Raw genomic sequence first — 27365 nt, forward strand, 5'->3', positions numbered from 1 at the left:
GACCCACAGCGCCCCTAGAGGACAGAGTGGAACCGCCCACAGGGTCCCCAAGGCTGTCAATCTTCACAGAAGCACAGTCCAAACCACATCCACTGCCGTGGAGTGGATTCCGACTCACAGTGCCCCTAGGGGACAGAGTGGAACCGCACCACAGGGTCTCCAGATGGCCTCATCTCTCTCTTGAGGAGAAGCTGGTGGGTTTGAACTTCTGACCTTTGGGTTAGCAGCCAAATGCTTTAACCACTGAGCCACCAGAGCTCCATCTGAAGACAGGAAAAAACAAAAAACCAAACTCACTGCAGTCGAGTTGATTCGACTCATAATGACCCCTCCTTAGGTTTCTGAGGTGGTATCTCCAAGGAAGTAGGTTGCCCAATCTTTCCTCTGAGGAGTGGCTGGTGGGTTTGATCTGCCAGCCTTCTGGTTAGCAGTCAGATGCCTTAGGGAATATGCCACCAGGAGAAGAGTCAAAATACTTCGGATTTGGGGGCAGGGTGTGAGAAAGCTGGGGGGTGGGAAGGGCGGTAGGAGGGCGGGTGTGCCCAGCTGTGTGGCTGGTGAGCAGAGCGCCCTGTGGCCCCAGAGGAACCCCGAATCAGCCTCAGAGGAAACAGCAGACACCCCTTGGAAGCGAGCATGGTGAGTACCTTGGACACATCACCAGGAAAGATTAGCCTCCAGAAAAGGACGTCATGTTTAGCGACGTGCAGGGTCAGCGAGGTGAGGGACCCCCTCCCTCCACGGGGTGGACGGACACAGCAGTCCCAGCGATGGATTCCAACACCTGTGGAGGATGCTCGGGGCTGGGTGATGCTTTGCTCCATGGTCCGTCGGGTCACTGTCGGTTGGAGTCGGCACCATGAAGCTGATGGTGGTCTCTCACTGGCCAGGCCGCCTGGCTCAGGTACTTTGTCAGCACCCATGGGAGGTTGCCGGTCAGCTCGCAGACTGCCGAGGGCTGGGGGAGTGGACTCTATGATGCAGACCCTCTAACCATGTTCATAGACTCCATCGCGTGAAGACGCCCCCTTGCCCCAAGAGAAGGCACCATCGCTCCCTGGCCTGTCATCACTCCGCAGTGCTGTGACCACCATCTCCCCTTGTGCCTGTATCTTCCCAACAGTGGATTGAAGGGTCTGGAGGAGGCAGTGGGAGAAGACCTGGCCTCCAGTGACAATGTCTTGGAACTGTTTCCACACATGATCTTCACACGGAGGATCCAGGCAGCCCTGATTGTTTAGAGGGTCACTGAGGAGGGGATACAGGCCAAGCTGATGCTCTGGGGCACTTCCCTGACAGGGCCCCTCTTGAGTGTCCTGCACCCTGTCCTTGTGGGCTTCAAGATCACCCCCTTTGGTCCAAGAGCATGGCGGTCACACTGCAGTGTGCCACCTCACCTGGCCCTCCATTGACCCCAGATCCTCTGCCTGGACCGTCTGCACCAGGAGCAGGATCACCTGACCTACTTGAGCCCTGGCAGCAGGGGCTAGCCTCCCTGAGGCTCCCCCAGGCCCAGCTTATCCAGCCAGGATGCCCCCACCTCCCTCACCCCAGGTTGGCCCAGCCCCCAAGCCTGTGGACACATCCCTACAGTCCTGGCCAGTCTGGAATTGAGGAACCATTTCCCAGCCTCTCTCTCAGCCAAAACCCATCCCCGTGGTATGGCGATGTGCATGGCTGCCTCTGGCCTCTCTCCAGAAGAGTGAGGCCACCTTCTAACTGGAGTCCCCACATGCGTTGTCTCTGCTAACACAGACGCCCCCTCTCTCCTTCCACCTCCCCTCCCAGCCTCAGCCCAGCAGGGACAGAGGCCCCGCCAGACCCCGGCTCCCCAGGCCAGGACATCCTGGTATTGCGGGCAGGCAGGCGCATGCCGCCCCTCAGCTACCGACGTGGGTCTGGGACAGCCACGCCCCCTGAGGTCAGGCTGTGACTTTGGTCCTCCATGAGAGGCACCAGCCCCTCCATCCATCTAATCAGACTTTCCATGGCGGCAGGGCTACCGCTGTGGGTGTGGCCGCTCAAGGAGCTGTCTTCAGGGAGGCCTCCCTTGATGTGGGTGACTTGCCTGGGAGCAGAGGGGGCATGCGGCCAAGGCCACGTTTAAAGGCATCAAAAGATACCCAGTGAAGGGCCTGGGGTAAAAGGGGGCATGCTGGGCAGCTGGTGAGTTATGGGGCATAGTATTAATGGCGCCTGTTATTACTGTTGCCCGCACGGGTGGCCACGGCCCAGCGCTGCCCCGTCCCTCTTCTCAGCCTGGCGGGGAGGCTTTCCAGAATACGCTCACCTGGGAGCACAGCAGCTGAAGGCCCTGGCAGGACTAGAACTTTCTCTGCCTCTGTGTGGGGTTTCCAGAGTGAGCTATACTGGGGGTGAGTGGGAATGGGGAGAGAGAGGGGCTCATTGCTGTCTCTGTAACTGCACCCAGTAAAACGCACCACCCAGCAGGGATGCTCCCTTCCTCAGCGTGGCCTCCTGGGTGGGTGGGGGTCCCAGCACCAGAGCCATCCTCAGGGTACAGCCAGGTAACCCAACACCAAAAGCACCAGGTTCTCGCAAAATTATGGTTTCTAGAGAGTGTCTGAAAGTGCGGCTGCCCTGTGTGTGTTGCTAAGAGCTCGAGTCCATTTTTCTAAGCATAAAAATATCTCTGGACTTACTTTACTCACAGAACATAGCATTTCTACTTAAAAGGACACCCCCCTGCTGGTTTGACTGCCAGCAGCTTCAGCCCCATTCCTCCCCTAATTGTTATCATGCGGCTCCTCTGTGGCTGGCCACAGCTTCACTGGACGGGAGCTGCAGGCCTTGGCACTTGGCCCTGCCCTGCCCTCCACTCGGGTCTCCTGAGCATCCCTCCCATTCCACGGGAGGTTTTTCAGCAAAAGAAGAGCCATCTCCTGCTTCACAGGTGTGAGAGAAGCCCCCTTCTCCGGGCACCTCGGTGTCCAGCCGAGATCAGCGTCTGAGGACTGGGGTGTCTGGCTCTTTGGCTTGACTGTTACTTAGCGTTGACCTACTGTTGATGCTTTTGAGTTGTGGTGGTAGAGAGGAATGCTAAGAGTACCATGGTCTGCTAAAAGGACCAACAAATCTGCCCTGGAAGAAGTATAACTGGAATGCTCCTTGGAAGCGAGAATGCTCAGACTTTGTCCTACCTGCTTTGGTCGTGTTGTCAGAAGGAACCATTCCCTGGAGAAGGATGTCATGCTTGGTAAAGTGGAGCATCAACAAAGAAGGAGAAGGCCCTCAACGAGACGGACTGGCACAGTGGCTGCAACGATGGGCTCAGATGTAGCAAGGATTGGGAGGCTGGCACAGGAGTGGGCACTATTTCGTTCTGCTGTGCATAGGGTCGCTGTGAGTTGGAGGCGACTCAACGGCATCTAACAACAACAACAATCCTCTCTCCTCCCTCTCTCTCTCTCTTAATTTTAGTGGAATCCTCGGGTGGTACAAAGGGCTAAGCATGTTGCTGAAAGGTTGGCAGTCAGAACCCACCCAGAGGTGCCTCAGAAGAAGGGCCAAGTCCTGTGTGTGCAGCCAGACCCTCTGTGTGTGGCTGGGTCCCGTGCGTGCAGCCGGGTCCTGTGTGTGTGGCCGGGTCCTCTGTGTACAGACAGGTCCTCTGTGTTTGCACAAGGTCCTTTGGTGTGCGTTCAGTCAGGTCCTGTGCATGCGGCCAAGTCTTCTCTGAGTCCCGCCTCCAGTGTAGCCCATTCTGAGTGGCCCATCTTCCCCCATGTCTTGGTACGTTATGTAATGAATATGCGTTTGCATGGTTACCTGTCTTGTGGGGTCAGTGAGCTCCGTGTGAACAGGAGAATGTCTGCCTTGCCCACTGGCCCATGGTCTCCAGGAGCTAGAACCATGCAGGGACCAGTGGGTACATGAACAAATGAATGAATGAATGAACAGACTAATGAATGAACGATTGAATGAACAAATGAATTTAAATGAACAAATGAAGGAGCAAACTAATGAATGAGCAAATGACTGAATGAACCAAGGACTGAGCAAACAAGCCAGCCAATGAAGAACGGGCAGTCGGGGCTCCGTGGCTCCCAGGGACCCACAGCTGCTGGCAGAAGCGTAGCTGCAGCAGCGAGGCCTCCCACCTCTTCCTTTAGAAGATGGTAAACACGACAAGGGACAGAAGTAGCCCCTCTGCTTGTCAGCTGTGGTGGAGCCGGCGCTGGGCTGGAGAGAGACACCAGTGTCTGCAAAGGATGGTCCTTTGTCCTCAGGACGACGTGGTGCTGTGTGGCCCCGGGCCCCGTCACACAATGGGGTTCTCTGAGTCCACATAGGGCATCATGGAGTTCCTAGGCCTCATCTTGGGCAGAGGGTCCTGGCCCCCGCTAGAGACTGCTCCATCCCCAGTCCCCTGAGTCTCAACGGTGGCTGGAGTCCCCGTCCCACTTTGAGGTGTGTCCTGGGCAAGTTGGTGGCATGTGTGTGTGTGTGTTTGTATATATGTGCATGTGTCTATGTGTGTGTCTGTGTGCATGTGTCTCTGTGCATGTGTGTGTGCGTGCATGTGTGTGCATGTGTCTCTCTCTGTGTGTGTGTGTGTGTGTGTACCCTCTTCTCTGCATCCCAACACTTGGTGCTCCCTGGTGGGTGAAGCAGGGTGTCCTGCTACCAGTCCAGGGCAGCCATGTGAGGGGAGGTTTCCTCAGTCCCCTAATGGGCAAAGGGGAGCAGCCAGGGACATGCAGAAGAAGGCACCACCCCCTTAGAGGTCGGCACTGCCCTCCTCCCTACACTGCTGGTCCCGAGCTCACTGGGCACCCAGCTCAGCAGGGGCCTTTGCTCCAAGCAAGCTCAGTGGGTGCAGGATTAGGGGGATTTGGTGCTGTGTTTGCACAGGGTGCTTTGGTGGCACAGTGGGTAAGGCATTTGGCTGCTAACCAGAAAGGTAGTTCAAAGCCACCAACCACTCCATGGGAGAAAGATGAGGCAGTCTACTTCTGTAAAGACTGACAGCCTTGGAGACCCTGTAGGGGAGTTCCACTCTGTCCTCTAGGGGCGCTGTGGGTCAGAATAGACTCCATGGCAGTGGGTGTGGTTTGAGCTTCTGTGAAGACTGACAGCCTTGGAGACCCTGTGGGCAGTTCCACTCTGTTCTCTAGGGGCGCTGTGGATCAGAATGGACGCCATGGCAGTGGGTGTGGTTTGGGCTTTGCTTCTGTGAAGATTGACAGCCTTGGAGACCCTGTGGTGCAGTTCCACTCTGTCCTCTAGGGGCGCTGTGGGTCGGAATGGACTCCACAGCAGTGGGTGTGGTTTGGGCTTTGCTTCTGCGAAGATTGACAGCTTTGGAGACCCTGTGGGCAGTTCTGCTGTGTCCTGTAGGGCTGGAATCGACTCAGTGGCCACAGGTTTTTACAGGTGTTGACTGACTTAAGCCAAGCTGGTTGGTATACCTGGCGACCCAGCCACACCATCCAGGTTGACACCAAGAGAAAGGTAGGCACACAGCCCCTGTCAGTGACGCAGGCTGCTTGAACAAAATGCCGCAGTGTGGTAGCTTTAAAGAACAGAACTGTATTGTCTTGGTGCTGGGGGCTGGAAGTCCGGATTGAAGGCATTAGCCATGACTCCTTCTGAGGCTTAGAAAGGACCTGTCCCATGCCTCCCTCCCAGCGTCTGGTGCTCGGCAAGGCTTGGCGTTCCTGGCGTCTTTGCTCCGTGTGTGACCCTGTCTGTCTGGTCTCCCCTTTGATGAGACATCACTCTGAAGGAGCTAGGACTAGAAGCCACCCTGCTCAGTTATGACCTCGTTTGACTTAACTGAAAATGTCTTCAAAACCAGAAAGGCAGTTCGAAGCCACCAGCCACTCCATGGGAGAAAGATGAGGCAGGCTGCTTCTGTAAAGACTGACGCCTTGGAGACCCTGTGGGTCTTCAAAGACCCTATTTCTAAGCAAGGTCACATGGTGGCTTCAGTGTATCTTTTAGGGGGACATCATCTCATCCACAGCAGCCACCAAGGTCATGCAGGAGAAACTTCCTGGAGTGTCCCATGTCATGGCCTAAAGCTGGAAACCCCAATGCCATCAGCACAGGACAAACCCTGTACGACGGAACATGGAATTCAAGCGCAGAGGGGTTTCTAGGCGTGGTGCCGAGAGGGAGGAGCCTGGCACACAGTAGCCACGACCAGTGGTTGAGGGGAGGCATCACCTGGGAGGGAGCCCTCTTGGGGATGGAAATGTGTGCTGTCTTGGTGGGTGTGGCGAACTTTGTTGAGCAGTATGCTGGAATGTTTGAGTTACAGCTCAATAAAGTTTTGTGTTTGCTGTTTGAGTGTAAGCATCACGGAGGAGGAGGAGCTGCAAGATGGGAGCTGGGGTGCCAGCCTGGCTTTCCCCAGGTAACCCTGTGGCCCAGGAGAGGTCAGCACCGCCCCCTCCCCAGGAGGTGGGCTCCCAGCCCCATTGCCAGCAGTGATTCTGACTCCCAGCGACCCTGTGGGATAGAGTGGCACTGCCCGTGGCTTTGCCCTGCTCCCTCAGATTCTGGGGCTGCTCCTTCCTCCATCCGCACTCACCAGGTGATGCACTCCCCTGTTGGAGGCGGTTGTTTTCTGGTTGCTTTAGTAGCTTGTTTGCAGGAAGCCTGTGTTTTGTCCCTCTCTGTGCCGAGCGGCTCCAAGTCCCCTTCAGGACTGTGGCCAGTGCCCTTCGGTGGCCAGGGCAGTGGGGCACTTGGTTCTCACTTGGTGGCTGGTGGCTGTTGCGAATCGGCACAGGGGCTCCTCCAGGTACATCTTTGCCCTTGGGCCACATCGCCCCTCTTTTCCCTGAAGCTTTACAACTGGCCAGTTCCCTGCCCCCCTCACCCACACTTAACTATGGAGTTATCACCTGCGTGGTCTTTTCTTCCAAACAGGCGATTCTGTGCACCCGTTAGGACCAAGATAATGAGTCATTGATTTCCACAATAGCTGCTTCCATGATTCATGGTAATCCATTCTTGGCCACTGTGCACCCATTTTGCCAATGGGAACTATTCTTCGAGCTCATTGACACGCCGAGGGCATGAAGAGTAGGCGTTGTGTCAATTTATAGTAACTGGATCTGCATAATCAGTGCATAATGCACAATCTGTACTATTCTTGCGGGACACGAGCGCCGTCAATGCATAGTGGGACACTGTGCCGTGCCCCACGCCGCTGAAAGGGAATCTTGTCCCAGCCCCGTCCAGCCATAGGGCCCCATTCACGCTCCATGCCCGGGGAGCCTGGGTGCTGCCCCAAGGAGAAAAGGCTACTGGGAGAGAGCTTTCCCAGTAGGACACAGTGGCCATGGCTTCTCCTGGGACTGGGAGAAATGGCGGGTGGGAAGGTGGATTTTCTCAGTCCCAGTGGAGGACGGGAATTTATGAATGAAAAAGGCAGGAGAGAGAGGTGGCCGATGGGAATTGTAACACAGGCCAGGGCGGAGAGCGTCGGGAGTGTGGGCCAGTGGTAGCTGGGTGGCGGAGTCCTCCCCTTCCACCCAAGAGACCCGGGTTTAGGTCCCGGCCAGCGCACCTCACGCACAGCCCCAGCTCGTCTGTCCGTGGAGGCTTAGCGGTGCTAGGGCTCTGACCAGGTTTCAGCGAAGCTTCCAGTTTAAAATGGACTAGGAAGAAAGGCCTGGGGGTTTTCTGAAACTCAGCCAGTGAGAACCGTGGATCCCAGTGACCCGGTCTGTAACCCTCCTGAGCACGGTGCAGGGCTGGGCACTGTGTCCTCCCATTGTGTGTGGGGCCACTGTGAGTGGGGACCCCATGGGAGACCCAGGGCTGACTCCCGTGTGCAGCTGGGAAAAGCAAGCCCAGGGAGGCTGACCCTGAGGTTGACGAGAAGTTGTCCAGGAGGCTTCGCCCTGGGAGCAGCTGACTTGCTTTGCTGCGGACCTGGGGCTTGAGGGGGGCCTGCTTGGTGCTCTTTGGCCCCTAGCAGGCTCACCAACACTAACACCTGAGGGCTTCCTACTTTTGGGGTCTGATGCCAGGACTCAAAAGCCACATGGTGGCTGTTGGCTGTGGCTGCCAAGGTCCGGGGTGATGCCAGCTTGGTGAGACCCATCTACACTTGGGCAGGGGTGTGGGGTCCACCCAGAGCAGGTGGCTGTAGCGGGCTCTGAGCCCTCCCTGCAGCGAGGGCAGCCCCTACTCAGGGTGTGGCCTGTTGGAGCCCCACGTGTGCCCCCCAACGTCCTCCCGTTGTGTTCCCCGCAGGTGTATGTGAATGGAGAGTGGGTGACTGGCATCAGCGAGGGTGGCAGCTTTGGGGAGCTTGCGCTCATCTATGGCACCCCCAGAGCAGCCACAGTGAAGGCCAAGACGGACCTCAAGCTCTGGGGCATCGACCGTGACAGCTACCGCCGCATCCTCATGGTGAGTGTCGCCGTGACCGTGGGCGCGTTGCCAGGGCCAGGAGAGTGGGTGACGGAGCCCAGCACCCACCCACAGCCAAGCCTTCCATTCCGTGAGGATCTGGTTCCATTCAAGGCAGAGTTAACCTGGACGAAGCCATTTCTGAGCTCTGACAGATACGGTCAGTGGGATGGGTGCAGACAGATTCTAGAAGGCTGATGACCCCGACAGACAGTTGGGAAGCCCCCTTTGTCTCCTCTTCTTTCTTTTTCTGTCTGGAATGTGGTCATGATGGCTGGTGTGCCTGCCACCTGCCCTCTTGGGCCGTGAGATGACTTTACGGTTGAAACTCATTCACACGATGACAGAAAAGAAAGAGATGATAGAACATGGGTCCCTGGTGCTGCTGTGGGGCCACCCTGTCAGGTCTGTGCTGTGCGGGGAGACCCTCACTCACTGCTGTCGAGTCGGATCCGACTCATAGCAGTATCTCTACAGAAGTAGATTGCCCGACCTTCCTTCCGAGGAGTGGCTGGTGAACCACCAGTCTTCTGGTTAGCAGTCAGCTGCCTTAGGCACTGCACCCCCAGAGCTCCCTGTGCGGGGACAGGCCCCGAGTTTTTAAGCCAGTGTTATTTTAGTTCTCTCTTCTATGCAGCCAGCTGATTGAGTGTGAGTCTGAGTGTTCAGGTGTGTGCGTTTGCCTGTGTGTTGTGCTGGCCCACGGTGGGGCCCCTCGAGGGCAACAGGGCTGGAGATGTGCTCGGGAGTTGAGAAGGGCCTCCCAGGTGGAGAAGGCAGGGTCTCACTGTACCTGTTCGACACCCACTCTGCACACATCCTGCCCACCAGGAACCATTGCCGGCACTGGGGTCTCTGGCCCTCATGGAGGAAGTAGACCACAAACAAACACTTCACATCATCTGGTGACGGTTTCTGTGGAGGTGATAGAGCAGGCAGGGGTGTGGAAGTGACTAAGGAGGCGGGGAGGGGACGTCTGAGAGAGCCCCCTTGATAAGGTGACTTTTGAGCAGTGGCCTTGGGCTGCAATCCTAGGAGCAGCGTATTGGGCAGTGGAAACAGCACATGCAGAGGTCCTGGGGTCAGAGTCATGGGAGGGTTCATGGGACGTGAGGGGTGGGCTCACTCCAGAGGGGTGAGGGGGCACACCTCGGGGCCTTGTGGCCTCTACCAGGGCCCTGACTAGGAGCACAGCAGGAGGTTGAGCAGAGGACGCACAACTGCCTTGGGCCCAGGTGTCTCTCGGCCATCTCAGGGGCCATGGGTGAGGGCAGGGAACATCCCTTGAGGTGGACCACTTTGGGAGGTGATGGAGCTGGAAAGTTCTGGGTGTGAACGTGCTGGACTGGGAGGGTGTCATCCCGACTGCAGGGGCAGATCCCACTATTGGGCAGAGGTTGCTGGGTGCCAGGTTCTCCATTCTTTGGGACCTCATGCTCCTTGACTGTCTGTGTTCCTATGGTGACCAGTGGACCAGGGACTCTCTGAGCTGGTCACTGAGCTGCCTGGAGGTGGCCCAGGACCTAGATGGCACAGCCTCTGGGATTCTGCTCTGTGCTCAGAGCTCGTACCTGCAGGGCCTTCGGTCAGGGGACCCAGCCCTGCTCATGAGGGAGGTGACTAAAGTGAGCTCGTTGCTGGGAGACCCTTGGCTCCTGGGCCCTCCCTCACCCCAGCTTCATGCCCGAGGCCAGCTGGAGCCGCGGCAGCAGAGGGATGCTCAGCTGTTGGCTCCACGTTGCCGCAGCCTCAGGGCTGGGTGCTGGTCTACCTGAGGGCCAGCCTGGCAGCCACTCCCTGTAAGACCCCCACCGAGGTGCAGGGAGTTCTGGAGGAAGCTGGAAAGCCTCTGTGGGGTGGTTTAGGCGCGGGTCTAGCGAGCTGAGGCCCAGTCACACCTGACGGTGTGAGGGATGCTCCTGGCCCGTGAGCTGTCACTCCTACAGTTTTGCATCCAGACAGGAACCAAGGATCTGACAGACAGAGGCAGAAGGGAAGGCTCCCGCTGGACAGCAGGTCTGTCCTGGTACCACTGCACCCAAGTAGGGTACAGCACACTATCTGACAATTATTTTGTTAGACCCCATGCTTGATGAGCTCCTAACACACACACAGAATGCACGTAACACATACTTACAGGGTGTTCACAAAGATGCAGCCGACAAACATTGGAAGTCTGTCATGGTGCACCTAACAGACGCTGACCAGGCGCCCGCCACTCACCTAACAGACACCGGGTGCCCACTGAGCACCTAACAGATCCTGCCTGGGCACCTGCTATGCACCTAACACACATTGGGTGCCCACCACTTAGCTAACAGCCTTCAGTGAGCACCCACCCCATGCCAGAGGCTCTTCCAGTGCTGTGGACGCAGCAGGGAGTGGACAGGCACCAGCCCTCTGGACGAGTTCCCCCTAGCGGCGCGCTTTGTCTTGTCTCCTTCCTTGCCTGGGACACCCGCCCCAGGGGCGGGTGCTCGAGACGTCCGCCCCGGGTTTGGGAGTGGGACGAGGACAGCCACTTCCTCTTGTCCTGGGGCACCTGGCTCCGCTGCTCCTCTGCCATCGAGGCCAGCCTCTCTGGGCTGTGGGACTTCTGCGGCTGGAACCTTCTATTCAGCGAAGTGCCCAAACCACTGGGGAGCCGATGCTTCCTCCGGGTTAATTTCGGATCCCAGACACTAAGAATAGCCACGTCATGATGGCACGGCTGCAGGACTCCGCGTATCTTGGGAGAGGAAGTGGCCGTGGCTTGTGGGGTGGTTCTCAATCTGGAGGTACTGGGGTACTGCACCCACCGTGCAATATGTGTGCACACTGTGGGGGACACAGGACTTGGGCAAGGTCCTGGGTTGTCCAGGAGGAAGGCTGCCCCTGAAACCTTGGCTCAGGACTTGGCAGCTGCCGAGTGGCTGATCCAGCATTCCCTGGAGTGGCCTCTCCTCCCTCCTTTCCTGCACCCATTCCAGAGGAGTTCAGCGAGACCAGGCCACTGGCCACAGCCCCTCAGCAGGACAGGCTCCCCCATCTCCCCCCCCCACTCCCGCCCACCAGGCCGTGGCCTAGCACCAGGCCCCTGGTCTCCACGCTCTTTGCTTCTTTCTTTTAAGCTGCCGGGCTTTTTGTTCAGCCTGAGTTGTGCATGGAACCCGGAGTAGAGCTCTCTCCTCCTCACCTTTGCCTTGGGACTCTGCCCTGGTCAGTGACAATACCCTTGGACCTCCAGCCATGAGCCTTAGCCCTGGAACCACAGCCCATCCCTGGGGTCATCCTGCCACTGGCCCCCAGGCAGAGGGTCAGGCCTCCCCTACCCTCAGTCCTGGTGTGGGAACACTGCTCTCCCCTTGGGGGTGGGCGAGGGACATGAGCATTTTGTGGGGCAACAGCTGGAGAGAGATGAGAGAAGCAGGGGGACTACGACAATGGCAAGAAGGAGGGTGTGCGGCTGAGGCTAGAGATGGGCCAGCCCATTACAGAGATGTGGAAACCGAGGCCGGGGCAGACCCGCCTGGGAGCTGGTCCAGCCTGGCCCTTCTACCCTGTGACCTTGGGTAAGCTCTCACCTGTACCTGTGAAGCAGGGAGGGATCCTTGCGCCTGCCTCACATGGCACAGAGCTGCCCCACTGGGGGCTACAGACATGCCACAAGCCCTTAAAGTGCAGTCCCCTGCAGCCGCTCCAAGATGGGGGGATGGACGTTGAGCTCACAGGCCCAGCTCATCCACATCTCAGCCACAGAGGAGGGCAGTGCTGCCCTGTCCTGGAGTCATGTCCTTAGGGTCCCACCCACTGTCCCCAGCCTCACTCTGCAGTGACAATGGTTGGCCCGTGGACCGGCTTTCATGTCTCAGGCTCCTGAGGCAGCCCACACTTGAATCCACCCCAACGATGTTGCCACGGGGACTGTGGATTATAGATTAGTCTTCAGGAGAGATGCCTGTTATGGCAGTGGGCCACAGAGCGGGCTCCTCGGACAGACCCATGGCCTCGGGAACGGGTGCAGTAAAGACTGACCTCCGCTTCCTGCCACCTGGACACTGCATCCAAATAGCCCCTTGTTGTTGCCGTGAAAACTGGTCTGTTGAGTGCAGTGGTGGTGGGTGTGGCTGCACGTCTGTGCGGTCATAGGCAGGTGAGCTCAGGTGGCCCCAATGGGAGCTCCCTGATGCTCTGTGCTGGGAGGAGGGGCCCAGAGGGGCCTCAGGGGTCGTGCAGGAGATGGAACGCCTCTAAGGGGTCTAGAACGGAGACTTGCAGACCATCTAGTGTTGTCTATCCAGGGCCACAGAGAGCCGGTGGCGAAACTGAGACTGGGGTTGGTGTCCCATCACTGTAAGAGTAGCTACTTCCTGTGCTGGCCACTTGACCAGTGTTGGCTCACACGGCCTGACTAGGGCCCCTTGGAGCAGGTATTAAGAGACCCCCGTCACCCAGATGAGGAACTGAAGCTCAGAAGGGTGAGGTGCTCGCACAGTGCCACGAACATCATGAGTGGTGAAGTGGGATTTGAACCCAGGGCTGTCAGACAAAAGGCTTGTGCTCCAGATGGCTCTGCAGCCTCCCGTGCTGGCCACAGGGTGAGGTGGTCTGGGAAACCAGAAGTCCTGGCCCCAGGCCTCATGTGCCTCAATGTGCGCCCCTAAAGTAAAGTGGACTGTCAATTAACTAGTCCCGGGTGCCTCTGAGCTCCAGAAGGCCTGTGTGCACCTGGCTTTGGTTTGCTCCTGCCGTCTCCCTCCTGGGGCTAGAAGCTGCCCTGCTGTCTGCGCCCTGCTCTCCACCCACTGTCCCAGACACCTCTGTCCAGCCCGGCCTGCCCAGGCTCACAGCCTTCCTTTTCTCTCTCCTCACTCTACTTCCTGCCTCAGTGCTGACTTGCTGCAGAAGCAGAACTGGCCACCGGCTCTGACTGCCTGCTTCTGGGCGGCACCCGCAGAAGGTTGCCTCCTCCCACCCCTGTCTCTGTGGTTCCCAGGATTAGGCAGCAGTGGGATGGTCACATCAAAGTGCTGGCCAGTGCCGCCAGCAGGGATCAAAGTGGCCACACGGCCCACCGCGGCTGACCAGGGCCAGAGCCCAGCAACACAGAAGTGCTTTTCATGTGGAGCCCTTGACCCCTGGCTCCCCTGAGGGTGCTTGGTAGTAGACACAGTCCCGTGCAGCTTTAGGAATGTGCATCTTGGGGGTCTGGTCACACTTCATTCCCGCACCCTGTTCATCTTTCTCCAGATGGGCTGTGGTACCCACATGCTGGGTGTAGGGGCGATGGGGCCTCCATCACCCAGAGGGTTCTGACTGGCATCCTGAGCTGGCTCTGCTTCTGGCTGCCGGGTGTCTGGGAGGGAAGAGTCCTGGTTGCTGGGCCCCAGAACTTTCCAGTTCTCTGTGCGTGGCACTCAGCCCCCTTGGCCTGCCTCGGACGGACCCTCTGAGTCTCAGGGCCTGAGTTGTGGAGCACTACAGTGGGCAAAGCTGGGCTCAGGCCTCAGCTCCACTCCACACCAGCTGGACAAAGCAAAAAGACGAAACACAAAAACCAGTTGCCTCAACTCCAGCTCATGGCAGCCGTGCACGTCTCAGACCAGAGCTGTGCTCCGTGGGGGTCTCGGGCTGAGTTTTCAGAAGTCGATCACCAGGCCTCTCTTCCAAGGTGCCTCTGAGTGGACTTGACCTACCAGCTTCTTGGTTAGCAGGCGAGCACCTTCCACCATTTGCACCACATAGAGACTCCAGCCTTGGGTAATGATGTAGGTGTAAGCTACACCAATGGTGTGAACTCGTGGGGCCTCCCAGTGTGACAGGACGTTCAGACCCATGGCATGGGGCTTAGCACATGTCTGGTGCTCAGTGGAGTCTGCTGCTCTCCTCTCTGCAATTAGAGACATGAGGAATGTAGTGCCCAGGTCTGTCACTCTTCTGATGGGGATGCTAAGGCTTGGAGGGGCAAGACTGATTGATCTAAGAGTGTGCATGACTTAGGTCTGGACAGGCTGGGTTTATAATTGGAGTATGCTGACTCTCCTCATTCAGACCTCTTTGTTGTACTCAATAAGGACCCCCACCATCATTACCACCTGTCACCACCACCATCATCACTTCTAGTGTCATCACCACCATCACCATCATCATCACCACCATCTCTAGTGTCATCACCACCATCACCATCAACACCACCTTCATCACCATCATCACCATCACCATCATCACCACTTCGTCACCGTCAACACCACCTTCATCACCATCATCACCATCACAACTACCATCACCATCATCACCACTTTGTCACCGTCAACACCACCTTCATCACCATCATCACCATCATAACTGCCATCACCACCATCACCACTTCCATCACCATCAACACCACCTTCATCACCACCATCACCATCATCACCACCACGTCTAGTGTCATCACCACCATCACCATCATCACCACCATCTCTAGTGTCATCACCATCATCACCATCAACACCACCTTCATCACCATCATCACCATCACAACTGCCATCACCATCATTGTCACCACCATCTCTAGTGTCATCACTGCCATCACCATCATTGTCACCATTACAGCTGCCATCACCACCATCATCACCATGGTTACCATCACCACCTCTGGTGTCGTCACCACCATCACCGCCTCTGTCACCATCCCCACCACCATCACTGTCATCACCACGACTCCATCACCACGGCCATCAACACCAGCAGCACCATCATTATCGCCACCACCACCATCATGTCCATGACCTCCATGATCACCATCACCAGCATCACCAGCAGCAGCATAACCAACTCTCCTTGAGACCCAGTCCCCACAATGACCCAGTGAGGCAGGCGTTTTTAATATCGCCATTTTACTGAGACACAGAGAGTTAGTGGCAGGCTGGCCATGACTCCACATAAGTTTGAAACGTGAGCTGTCCTTTTCCGTGTCCAGGCAGGCAGCCACACTGGGCCTCCTCGGCGCAGAGGCATCCCCGTGGCCTTCACTCCTATTGCTGCTGTGGTACACCAACCCCCAACCAGGCTCGGTGGTCCCTTCTGGGAATTAGGACTTGGCTGTGCTCCAGGAGCCCGGATTTTGGACTCTGATGGTGACACACTCGCTGGCTCTTGGGAGAGGAGCGGAGAGGGACGTGGTACCGGAAACAGCCTGTGCCCGGGCGGGTGTGACGCGTGGGAGAGGTCAGCCCTGCCACTCAGAATTCCAGAACAAACAACTGTGGAAAAACCCTTGCTTTGGCCTCGTGGCCGCAGCCGCTGCGTCTGGGACTTCAGAGCCATTCCTCCCCCCACCCCCTTGCCGTCCGCATTTTTGTCATACTTTTCTGGGGACAGGCATGTGACGCATTCGCCACACTCGCTTTTTGCCCTGCCCTCCCTCCTGGAGCCCCTTCTCCTTTCGCAGCGGGTCTCTCTGTCCCCCTTTCGCCCCTCCCCCTCCCCGGAGCAGGGTCTTCTCCTCTGCAGCACAGAGGGCCCGGGGGCCGGGGGCTGTGGGGCTGTGCCGCACCCTGCTCCTCAGCTCTGTGGGCTGCTCCCCTCCCACGGAGGGTGTCCTCGCCTCACCCTGCCACTGCAGGAGGGGCTCCTGTCGCGGCCCCTCATCGCTGTACACGATAAAGCCATCTTGTTGGTGCTGGCTGCCCTCAGACCCACCCTGTCTCCTGGCGACCCCCGGTCCTGCACTGTCCCCGTCGTCACGGGCTGATTTTCAGAAATGGATCACCAGACCCTTCTGCCTCGTCTGCCTCAGGCTGGAAGCATCACAGCAGCCCCACTGGCAGACGGTGGTGGGTGTGCGTGAGCTGTGCGTGCTGCGCCGGCTGGAAGTCACACCCAGGGCACCCCCATGGAGGGGAGAATTGGACCAGTGAGCCAGCAGTGGCTTCGAACATGCTCAGAGGGCCCTCTTTACAGAAGACACGAGCAGACTCTGGGATTAGGGCTGCGGAGCCACAGGCATGTCTGATTGTGGGTGCCTTCAGGAAGGGAGTGGGCCAGTGGACAAGGCAGCCTGGGTTCACCACCCACTTCACCGCTCTGATGGGAGTCTCTGGACAGGCGCCCTGGATGCTCTTCCCTCTTTTCCCTGATACCTGCTTCTCGGGGTCGTTGTGGGACCTGGGATGACATCCACAAGTGCCAAGTGCAGGGCCAGCCTCCGGGGCACCTGGTATGATGGCAGCTTCACCTCTCTCTGGCCACCTTGTTCACTAGAGTGAATGGGACATACACTGGCCAACTTTCCTCACGAGAAGACGTGTCCCGGTGGATCCCAGCAGGTTGGGGCTGCCAGGGGTCAGAACCGACCAATCAGCACCCTGCTTTCTCTGTGTGAGGAGGCCTTTGGGTGGCGTACGTGGTGGGCCTGCTTGGCTGCTCACCAGAATGTCACAGGTTCACATCCTTCCAGAGGCACCTCAGAAGAAAGACCTGGAAATCTGCTTCCAAAAGGCTGCAGCTTTGGAAACCCTGCAGGGCTAAGTTCTGCTCTGATGTGTGTGGAGCTGAGTGTTGGAGCTGACTCAATGGCCTGTGTGTAACGTGTCTTTGGAAACCCTCTGGGGCCCAGTTCCGCTCTGACACACGTGGGTTTGCCTAGCGTTGGAGCTGGCTCACCGGCCTGTCTGTAAGGTGTCCTGCGTCTCTCACTTCCTTTGTCTTTCTTTTCCCAATATCTGCGTTGGCTGCTCAGGAGGCCGACTGTCTTCTGGGAGCTCTCAGTGCCCAGGAGCTGGTTCTGTTCGCTGGGGTCCAGGAGAGTGCTTAGCCTTCGTGAGGGGAGAGGCTGGGGAGGACTGTGGGGTTCTCCATGCCCTCCTGCTGGTTGGCCGGGTGAGATGCGTGGCTGTCCTTCACCACGGTGGCGGCGGAGAGGTCACCGTTCTGCCAACCTTCCTGCAGGCTGCGAGAGACGTTGTAATTCTCGGCTGGGATTAGGTTCAGCTGCATGTGTGAGTTAGCTTTTGCTTAGTCACAGGTTTCCCAAAGCTTAGTGGTCAGTCTCAACACTGACATTTATTGAATAGCTCTGGGAGGTTGGATGTGAGGACCTTAGCTGGGTGACTCTTGGAGGCCTTTGGGAAGTTCTTATACAGGCTGAGGGTCCATTTCTGGGAGGCTCACTCACGTGGTGCTGCCTGGTGGCGGGAGGCTCCCTCCGTGTGGCTGCCCTGGCTGAGCCATCAGCGAGGGCACAGTGGGAGACACAGTGTCCTTTACAGTCTAGCTTGGGAAATCGCAGACTGTCACTACCTTAACAACCCCTTGGTGCCATATGGAAGGGATAGCACCAGGGCAGTAATCTCACCCAGAAGGTTGGTTACTGGAGGCCATCCTGGGGCTGGTTACCACACTGAAGAGTATTCCAAATGCCAGTGGCTTGACCAGGTAGCTGTTTCTCACTTTCAGCCTGAAAACAGTCAGTGCAGGGGGGTGTGCCATGCTGCTGGTCAGGGAACAGAAACCCTCATGCTCCTGCATGTCTCTCTTCCCTTCACAAGGGCCCACGATGGCTGCTGGGGCTCAAGCCATTGCTGCTGTATCCCAGCTCGCAGGAAGGAAGAAGGGGCTGAAATCTAGACTGCTTCCCGGTTGCCAGGTGGTGCTGATGGCTTTGCCTCAAGGCGGTGCCTCACTCGAACTCGTATGAAGCCCCATCCGCTTGCCAAGATGGGTGCCTTGTTCTGACTCTCATAAATGCTGACAGGGCCCTGTGTATTGGTGTTGTATTATTCAGCACTCTTTGGATTAGAGGAAAAAAAAGTAATTTGTGTCTTGTTTTCCCTGGGAGAGGTATGGAAGGAGCCAGGCACAATGGATCCAGGCATCCAGCTAATGTCTGTCACACACCCTCTTCTGCATCGTATACTTGATCTTGTGTGTTGGCTTCAATTTCTCTCAAAATTTGTGTGGGGGGGGTGGGGACATGATCCTGGCTGCAGGCAGCTCCCAGTTTTTCTCTTCCTCGCCTCCTAACACCCCCGCCCCTTCAGTATGTAAAATCTAAGGGAAGGGCTCTGATTGGTTGTGTGCTCACTGTGTAAGACAATCATGGCTTCCAGTTGATTGGGATAATCTGTTGCCGGGCATGGGGGTTAGGAACTGTGACTGGAGGCCCCTTCAGAGAACTCCTGAGAGAGGACAATTCCCTGATGCAGGGGGGAAGGGACCGTCACCAGAAGGAGGGTGTGTGTGTAGGGCATAAAACTCAGGGGAGCTCCCTCGGCATTTCCCTCATCTGAGGGGCTGTGGGGACTCCATCGAGAGTCCAGGGGATTTGGGGAAAACCGGAAATGTGGCAGCAGTTCAGACGTAAAGACCCACCATGTTCTCTCTGTTTTTCTTTCTCCCAAACAGGGCAGTACCCTCAGGAAGCGCAAGATGTACGAAGAGTTCCTGAGCAAGGTCTCCATCCTGGGTCAGTGGCTCCCGCTCTGCTCTCGTGGGGTCCCCAGCCTCTGCCTGGTGGGGGAGGGAGGTGCCCTGCAGATCTCGGGGCACACACACAGAGTCACACTCACACGTGTACACACACACGTACCATGTGTGCACACAGCCTATGCACACACATGTGTGCACACTCACACTCACCACACATGTACACCTCATGTACACATGTACAGCATGGTCACACTCACACATGCGCACATGCACACTCACCATGCACACAGATGCATACACACACCTACACTCACCATACACACAACACACATGCACACGCACCCTCACACTCACAACATATATGCACACACATGCACACAGCACACACCCACACCCACCATGCACGCACATGCACACACCATACACACACACACTATGCATACACATGCACAGAGCATACATGCACACACATACCTCACACTTGCCATGCACAGACAGCACACGTGCACACACGCATACCCCACACTTGCCATGCGCACACATGCACACAGCACACGGGTGCCTGTGCACACAGCCTCACACACACACTTGCGCCCTCCCCTCTAGCACCCTGGTCACCTCAGTGCTTGGCTCCGTCTGCTTCCACAGCCCACCTGTCCTGCTGCCCTCACTCTCTCTGCTCCTCCCGCTCCTCCATGTCAGCCAAGAGCCAAGGTCAGATAAGTTTCCCAGTAGCCGTGCTGAGTTGTTCTGAGCTCCTTGCGAACCTGTTTGGGTCTCATCGTGACATTGCTCCTGGCAGCCCTCCCTGCTGTCCATTCTCTCTAGGTCTGGGATCTGGTAAACACGCTGGCCACCTTCCCACTGGTGCCCAGGAGTGCCAACAATGCCCCCCAACCTTCCCCTGTTTTAGAGTCACTTTAACTGAAATGACAAGGAGACCCCGTTCTCGGCAGCCCTGTCCCGTCCTGCAGAGCTCTTTGTGGTGATGGAATTGTGGCAGCTTTGGCCGAGGAGCTGGATTCGAACCTTGTGTTGTTTTAATGTAAACCTGAAGGACCACGTGGGACCAGAGGCTGCTGTGTAGAACAGCATAATTCTAGACATGGGCAGGGGCCTGGTCAAGGAAGTGAGGCTCCAGGAACTAATGGAAAGGCGGCTGAGCAGGAATTCGCCCTTGCAGTGAGGCCTGCAGTGTTCAAATGCCTCGACCTTGGGTCCAGACGGCAGGTGTGCACAGTCTCCTTTTCTTGGAGCCAATGGAGTGAAGGAGCTCTGGTGGCACAGTGGTTAAAGCATTGGTCTGCTAATCAAAAGGTCAGCAGTTCAAACCCACCAGCCACTCAGCAAGAGAAAGATGAGGCAGTCTGGTTCCGTGAAGATTGACAGGCTTGGAGACCCTGTGGGCAGTTCCACTCTGTCCTCCCAGGGCGCTGTGGGTCAGAATCGACTCCACGGCAGTGGGTGTGGTTTGGGCTTTGCTCCTGTAAAGCCTGACAGCCTCGGAGACCCTCTGGGTCAGTTCCACTCTGTCCTCTAGGGGCGCTAGGAGTTGGAGTGGACTCCATGGCAAGGGGCAAAGGAGTGAAAAGGAAAAGAAAAACAAAAACCAGTCAAAAGTTCATTATGGTACGAGGGGTGTCAGCAGCTAGGACAGATGCTCCCTGATGCAGGCCCAGGATCAATTGTCAGGTTCTCAAACTGCTCCCCATTGGAATGGCTCAGACCTCCCCAGCTGGGACCAAACCAAAGAAAACCAGACTCACTGCCGTTGAGTCGGATCCAACTCATAGGGACCTCTCCTTGGGTTTCCGAAGCAGTATCTCTACAGAAGTAGATTGCCCAGTCTTCCTTCCGAGGAGTGGCTGGTAGGTTTGAACCTCCATCCTTCTGGGTAGCAGTCAAATGCCTTAGGCACTATGCTACCAGAGCTCCCCCCACCTGGGACAAGACGTGGTTAAACTCAGAACTAGCCCAGTCCCTGGTTTCCAGCTGAACCTCCACCATCACCTTCTACACCCTCAGGCTGGGAAAAACCGTGCTTTCCTGGCCCTTCACACTAAAGATTCAATTAGGAAAGACAAAGTGGTTGTCTCAAGGAAGCACAGGAGAAGCCTTCCCCACAAATTGGCCCCTGTCAAGCTTGAACGGGCAGAGAGAGAGAGAGAGAGAGACACGCAGCGCAGCAGCTGTGCAAAACAGCTACACGGCAAGAGCAGCAGAGAGAGACCCAGAGCAAGTGATAGACCGGGAAGAACCAGTCAGGAAGAAAACACACCTGGAGAAACAGAAAACAAGTTTCCCTTGAAAGCTTTGGATCTAGAATTTAGTAAAAACACGAATTCAAGAAAACCAAGACCAGAAGATAAAACAATAGAATGAAATTAAAAGGGAAACAGAAGAGCTAAGGAAGTAATTGAGGGCCCAAGTAAGACCGTTAGAAAGCTTGGAAAGAAATCAGGACTCACGGGGACAGAATAAACATGGCTGGTGCTGCAGCCTGCTTCTTGATCTACGCCTTTGAAAACATTTCACACGGGGACATAAGGGGATGTGACAAGGATGTTCATTTTGGCAATTCTTACACTAACAGAAAATCAGAAATGATCTCAGCGTCTGTCAGCAGAAGGAGACATAAGCACCATGTCCGTTTGTGATGGGACTTCATATTGCCGTTCAGGTGGATGGATTACATGTGCGTGTATCAACACAGGCAGATCTCAAAGATGGAAGCAGCACCTGTCCTTGCTCCCTCATCCACGGGGAGAAGTCGGGAAGACAGCTGATGGGTGGAGAGCCTTGTTTGGGCCCATTCCAGAGAAAGGCGGTCAAGTGGAATGCAGAAATTAACCAATGTCGTTGATAGCACGTTAGCAAAATTATGCTGCAGATAATTCCAAACAGTTGTAGCAGTCCATCACCAGGGGACTGACAGAAATTTGAGTTGGATTTAGAAGAGGACATGGAATGAGGATCATTGCTGATGTCAGATGGATCTTGGCTGAAAGCAGAAGATACTAAAAAGATGTTCACCTGTGTTGTGCTGACTGTGCAAAGACATTCCACCGTGTGACTGTAACAAGTTATGGATAGCATTACGAAGAATGGGAATTGCAAACACTGAATTGTGGAAGCTATACACAGACCAAGAGGCTGTTGTTTGAACAGAACAAGGGGATACGGCATGGGTATGTGTCAGGACTGTGCCCTTTCACCACAGTTATTCAGTCTGTGTGCTGAGAAAATAATCTGAGAAGCTGGACCATATAGAGAATGTGACATCAGGATCGGAGAAAGACTCATCAACAACCTGCAGTATGCAGACAACACAGCCTTGCTTGCTGAAAGTGAAGATGACTTGAAGCACCTACTGATGAAGATCAAATATCATAGCCTTCTGTCTGGATTACACCTGAGTGTGAAGAAAACAACAGTACTCACAACTGGTAAACAACACCATGATAAACGAAGTTGTCAAAGATTTTGTTCTGCTTGGATCCACAAACAATGACCATGGAAGCGGTGGTCAGGCAACCAAACTACATAGTCCGTTGGGCAAATCTGCCGCCAAAGACCTCTTTAAAATCTCAAAAAGCAAAGACATCACTTTGAGGTCTAAGGTACGCCTGATCCAAACCATGGTCCTTGCATTTGCCTCGCTTGTGTGTGAAAGTGGGGTGACGAAAGGGAAGGCAGGAGAGGAAGCCATGCACCTGAACTGTGGTGCAGGTGAAGAATACGGAACAAACATGGACTCTCAGAAGGTGCACGGGGGAACATTCTTTAGAAGCGAGGAAGGGGAGACTTCAGCTTCCTGATTTTGGAAAGACCAGTCCCTGGAGAGGGCCCTCATGTTTGGTGAGGTGGGGGGACAACACAAACAAGGGGAGCCGTCCACGAGCTGGACTAACACTCTGGCTTCACCAATGGACGCACCCCTCCAGCGGTCACGACACTGGTGCAGGGCTGGACCACGCTGCGTCCTATTGAACATGAGGTCACCGAGCATCAGAGCCATCTTGATGGCACTAGCCTTCTCTGTGAGTGGAAAGCGGAACCCGGCTTGTGAGGGTCTCACCATAGCTCACTTCATTCTGTAGCAACCAGGCCCTTTTCTTTAATGCCTTGGGAGGAGTCCCTGAGTGGCACAGATGGTTAAGTGCTGGACCACTAGCTGAAAGGTTGGTGGTTCAAACCCACCGAGAGGCACGTTGGGAGCCAGGCCCCAGAAGGTCAGAGTCTTGGGAACCCTGTGGAGGGGTCCTACTCTGTGCACATGGGGTCAGGGGGAGTTGGATTCAACATGACACCAACTGTTTACTACAATGGGGGCAATGTCTTGGGATTTCATAGGCCTGCCAGACACTGAAAGCATCTGCTTGGCCTTGAGTCTTTGCTTTTCATTTGCCTTCGGTTAACGTGGTAGCCACCAAATGTGCCTAGCTTCCCTGTGACCTTCTGACGGATAACGGTAGAATTCCAGTCCCTCCATCCAACCACGTCAGCTGTGGAAAGTCCTTGAAGAGAGGCCGAGGCGAGCAAAGCCACCTGCCTTTCCCGCGGAGGTCGCAGTGAGGCCCTGGGGCATTTTTCTCGAAAGCTGAAACTTGGAAATTGTAGTTGTGCCATTTGATGCCCTTGAGGTCCACTTTCTCCTCATAAACAAGTAGGAACCGTTGTTGCAAGGAGTGACGGGGACGCCACTGAGCTTGGCACAGCCCCTGACAGCTATGGGACACCATGGAGGAATGTGCAGAGCCCCATCTCTGCGTCTTGATCTCTGCAGTCTCTGCTCCCTGGCGGGTAGGCCTCGTCCACCCTTCCCACTCCTTCTGCCTCTCTGGCCCTTGATGGCCCCGGTCTCCTTCCCACTCTCTCTCCACCCCGTCCTGGGAGGGCCTATTTGGAACACTGGCCTGCAGTTACAATGAAATGTTGAAATCACTGTTTGCAGAAACACGGATGTTCAAGAGCGATTCCTGCAGCCCTGGGTTACGATGGTGGTTCTGGGTCCCTCATGGAGCAGACCGTTTGCCCTGGTATCCTGAGTCCGTGGGGATTCTGAATTTCAGCAGAAATGCTCCCCAATGCTTTTGTGTTTCATGGGTTGTTTGCCTCAGGAGACTTGTAAAATATTGGGGCAAAAACTGCCCTTCTCCTCATAGCTTCTTCTGGGAGGTCTCACCACAGATTGATGGGGTTCGGGGCTCAGGCTGGTATAGATCGTGATGTTCAGAAAATAGACTTCCATTGTCACAGACCAGCAGCCCGTCCGCGTGTCGCTCTGTGGCGGCCTGCGTGTGGCTGTGAGGCTGGAAGCTGTGCCTCTGGTATTTCACATCCCAGCAGGGCTACCACTAGTGGACAGGTTTCAGCAGAACTTCCACACTGAGCCTGGGAAGGAGGGCCTGGCAATGTGCTTCCAGTGTGAACCCCACGGTCACAGCAGAGCAGGGTCGGACTCACTTGCTGTGGACTTGTCATCAAGGGGGGTCAATCACCAGAGGAGGACGTCATGTTTGGTGAAGCTGAGGGCCGGAAGACCCTCGGTGAGATGGACGGTGTGGTGGCCACAGCTAGGGGCTCGGACACCCTGGCGATAGTGAGAAGGACGCACGGACGGGCAGCGTTTCGTTGGGTTGTGCAAGCGGTCACCCTGAGTCAGAGTTGACTCCACGGCAATTAACAACGTAATAGAAAAGCCCTCTGATCAAGCAAGTGGGAACAAACATCCCCACACGGCACAAGGTGGCTGTCACTGTCCTCGAAGGACGCCCCAAGAATCAGTCCACGGTCACAGGTGCTTTCCTTTAAACACACCCCACAATTTCACTCACAATTCCATAAATCACTTCCCCACGAGGTGTTAGCCAACATGCTGGCCCTGCCTGGGCACACAGCCCCTCTGAGTGACCAAGCAGCTCCTTTCCAGGACAGACCTTGTTTTCAGAAGCCGGTCACACAGCGGGGCAGGAGGTGCTGCACCCCTTTCCTGGGCACCTATTGACCCTCCAGTCCTGGAGCTGGCCTTCTGGAAGCACATGTTGGTGGGGCGTGGCACTGCCAGCAGGTACACAGCAGAGACACCCCAGCCACCTCAGAGCTCAGAGGCCTTGCCTGTCTCCTTAGCAGCTGGTCTACTTAGGCCACGGGGATCAGTGTAGGCTGGAGAAGGAAGAGTTAATCAGGCTATGCTTATTTCTTAGAGAGGAGCCTGTTACTATTATTTTCCTTCCCGAGGGTTAAGGGAGGGAAGAGATGTTTAATTTACAAGCTTTTAGAGATGAACGTGGCACCGGATGAAATATTCTGACCTGGGGTGGTGGGTGGTGTACCATGTCTGAATATGCTCCACAGAGGTAGCTCTGGGTTGTCCTCACGGCCTGCTGGTAGACGGCACTTCCTCAGGGGCAGGTAATCGCTTCAACCCCTCCAAAGTGTTTTCGACCCCTTACATGTTGGGGCGCTCGGCTGCGACATTGTTGGCAGAGAGAATGTGCAGTGATATGTTTTCAACAGGACGAAAGTATTGTCATCCTGCGTTAACTTCAACTCCATTTTACGTACCCAACACTCCCTTTAAGCCAATTAATGGCTACCGTAGCTCCCAGACTTACCTCTGGTCGACCTACAAAATGGCGTGTTAGCCATGAGCATCGTGGGCTCAACTCGCTTAAAGAGCATGCGGCCCCTCCCCGCAGAGACCTGGGAAGGGGCTCATACACTTGCCCGCTGCATTCCGTCCCTTCTTCCGTCTCAGCAGAGCTCGTCTTTGGGTGATTTCTGAGCAAGCAGGTGCCCAATCCCTGGTTGCCGAGGGTAAGGTTTTCACCCGACTGACAGTATCCTTGTGCTGCCCCCCTCAGAGTCCCTGGAGAAGTGGGAGCGGTTGACGGTGGCCGACGCCCTGGAGCCTGTGCAGTTTGAAGATGGAGAGAAGATTGTGGTCCAGGGGGAGCCCGGGGATGACTTCTACATCATCACCGAGGTGAGTCCTGTGTGCACCACACGCCTTGACGGTGCTCTGTGCAGGAGGGACGTGTGGTGGTGAACTCCGTGTGTCTGCCTGGTTATTTGGTCAAACACTAGTCCAGGCGCTGTTACGATGTACTGTATTGTTTCCTGCAAATAGCACGCCCACGTAAATACCACATGCACACATACAACGTGGAAATGGCAGAATTATGTGGAAAGGTGCTGGCACGGCGTGTCCAGGTGTGCACCATGCATGTCGTCTTGTGACAATTACAGAGGGAATCCGCCTCACTCACCCTCATTCAGCAGTCTGAAAATATTATTATTATTACTTTATCATATTTGTGTAATGGTCAGGAAGTCATGGATTGAGTTTGGTAGTCCCCTGGTAATTGGAGAATAAGTGGTCAAAACTGTGTGTTTGCTCTGGGGCGGCTTGCAGCCTGAGGGAGGTGGAGTGCCTTGTAACCCATGTGTGCCCACGTACGTCAGCTGGAGATGGGTGGAGGGTCGGGGGACCTGTGTCCCGCGTTGCCACAGCCCAAGCACAGGCCGGTCCCATGGTGGTGGGGGCTGTTGCCTGCACGTGCCTGGGTCCTCTGATGCCTGCCCTGTGTGGAGCTGGGCATCAGGATGGTGCGAGGGGGCACATGCTGCCCTGGCCCTGCGGGGCCCCCAGGCAGCCGGTCATACCTGTCTCGTCTGAGCGATGCATAGCACCTCTGTGCCCATGACTCTCATGCCTGCCCCACAGCATCTGCACAGATGGGAGAGTCAAATGGCCTGACCAGAGTGGCGGCCAGCTGGGTGGTGGAGCGTGTGTGAGGCTGGGGCATGCGAGACTCGCCCACCTGAGTGGCCTCTCTGCTCACGGTGTGCAGACCCGCCCTGGAGAGGGCTGTTTCCCTGGTGCATTGGAGAAGGCGCCTTGCTGAGCAGGGGAGGGGCCCTGCTGGGAGAGAGGCTGCTGCAGAAACCTGAGGGTGGGTTGGGGAGGGGCTGCTGCCAAGACAAAGGCTTCATGTTCAATCCGTTGGACAGGGAAAAAAAATAAAATCGAAAAGTCAGTGACATGTAAAAATAGGGGAATAGTTTGCGTGAGGGACCATGCGATGTACAAAACCCGATATTGTGTGTGTTATTGACGTACAGATGCAGCTGTGGGTGTTAGCTGCCGTCCGGCCCACAAGGGAGCGAGGAGCTGCCCGGCTCTGTACCACCCTCACTGTCACTTGGGGATTGGACTGTCAGGACCTGGAGGGTTTGCACAGCTGGTTTTGGGGAACAGAGAGCCAGGCTTTGCTTCCTGGTCCATCTCCATCTGTTTCAGTCCGGAGGCTGTTCAGCATCACAGCAACCCGAGGCCTCCACTGACAGACGGGCAGGGGCTGCACGCGGGATGCACTGGCTGGGAGTCGACCAGGCATCCGCAGGAAGGCGAGAATTTCACCAGTGAGCCTGCCACCTCAGCATGAGGTCTAGCGAGCTCACTGCCGTCAAGCCACTTCTGACTCAAAGCACCCCCTTTGGGTTTCTGAGGCAGTAAATCTTTATGGAAGTAGATAGCCCGGTCTTCTTCCTTCCGAGGAGTGGCTGGTGGGTTTGAA

At 56.1% G+C, this 27365-nt stretch overlaps 1 protein-coding gene across 1 annotated transcript in view; it reads left to right on the forward strand.

The window, feature by feature from the left end:
* Nucleotides 1-27365, forward strand: part of PRKAR1B (protein kinase cAMP-dependent type I regulatory subunit beta) — a 149137-nt gene that overhangs the window by 100449 nt on the left and 21323 nt on the right. The window contains exons 6-8 of the mRNA XM_007941327.2: nt 8236-8394; nt 18760-18820; nt 25650-25771. Of these exons, the coding sequence (XP_007939518.1) occupies nt 8236-8394; nt 18760-18820; nt 25650-25771 (342 nt within the window). The remainder of the gene's footprint in view (nt 1-8235; nt 8395-18759; nt 18821-25649; nt 25772-27365) is intronic.

This window comes from Orycteropus afer, unplaced genomic scaffold (assembly GCF_000298275.1).
Source record: "Orycteropus afer afer isolate SDZICR_OR568_19922 unplaced genomic scaffold, OryAfe1.0 scaffold00006, whole genome shotgun sequence".
Lineage (NCBI taxonomy): Eukaryota > Metazoa > Chordata > Mammalia > Tubulidentata > Orycteropodidae > Orycteropus > Orycteropus afer.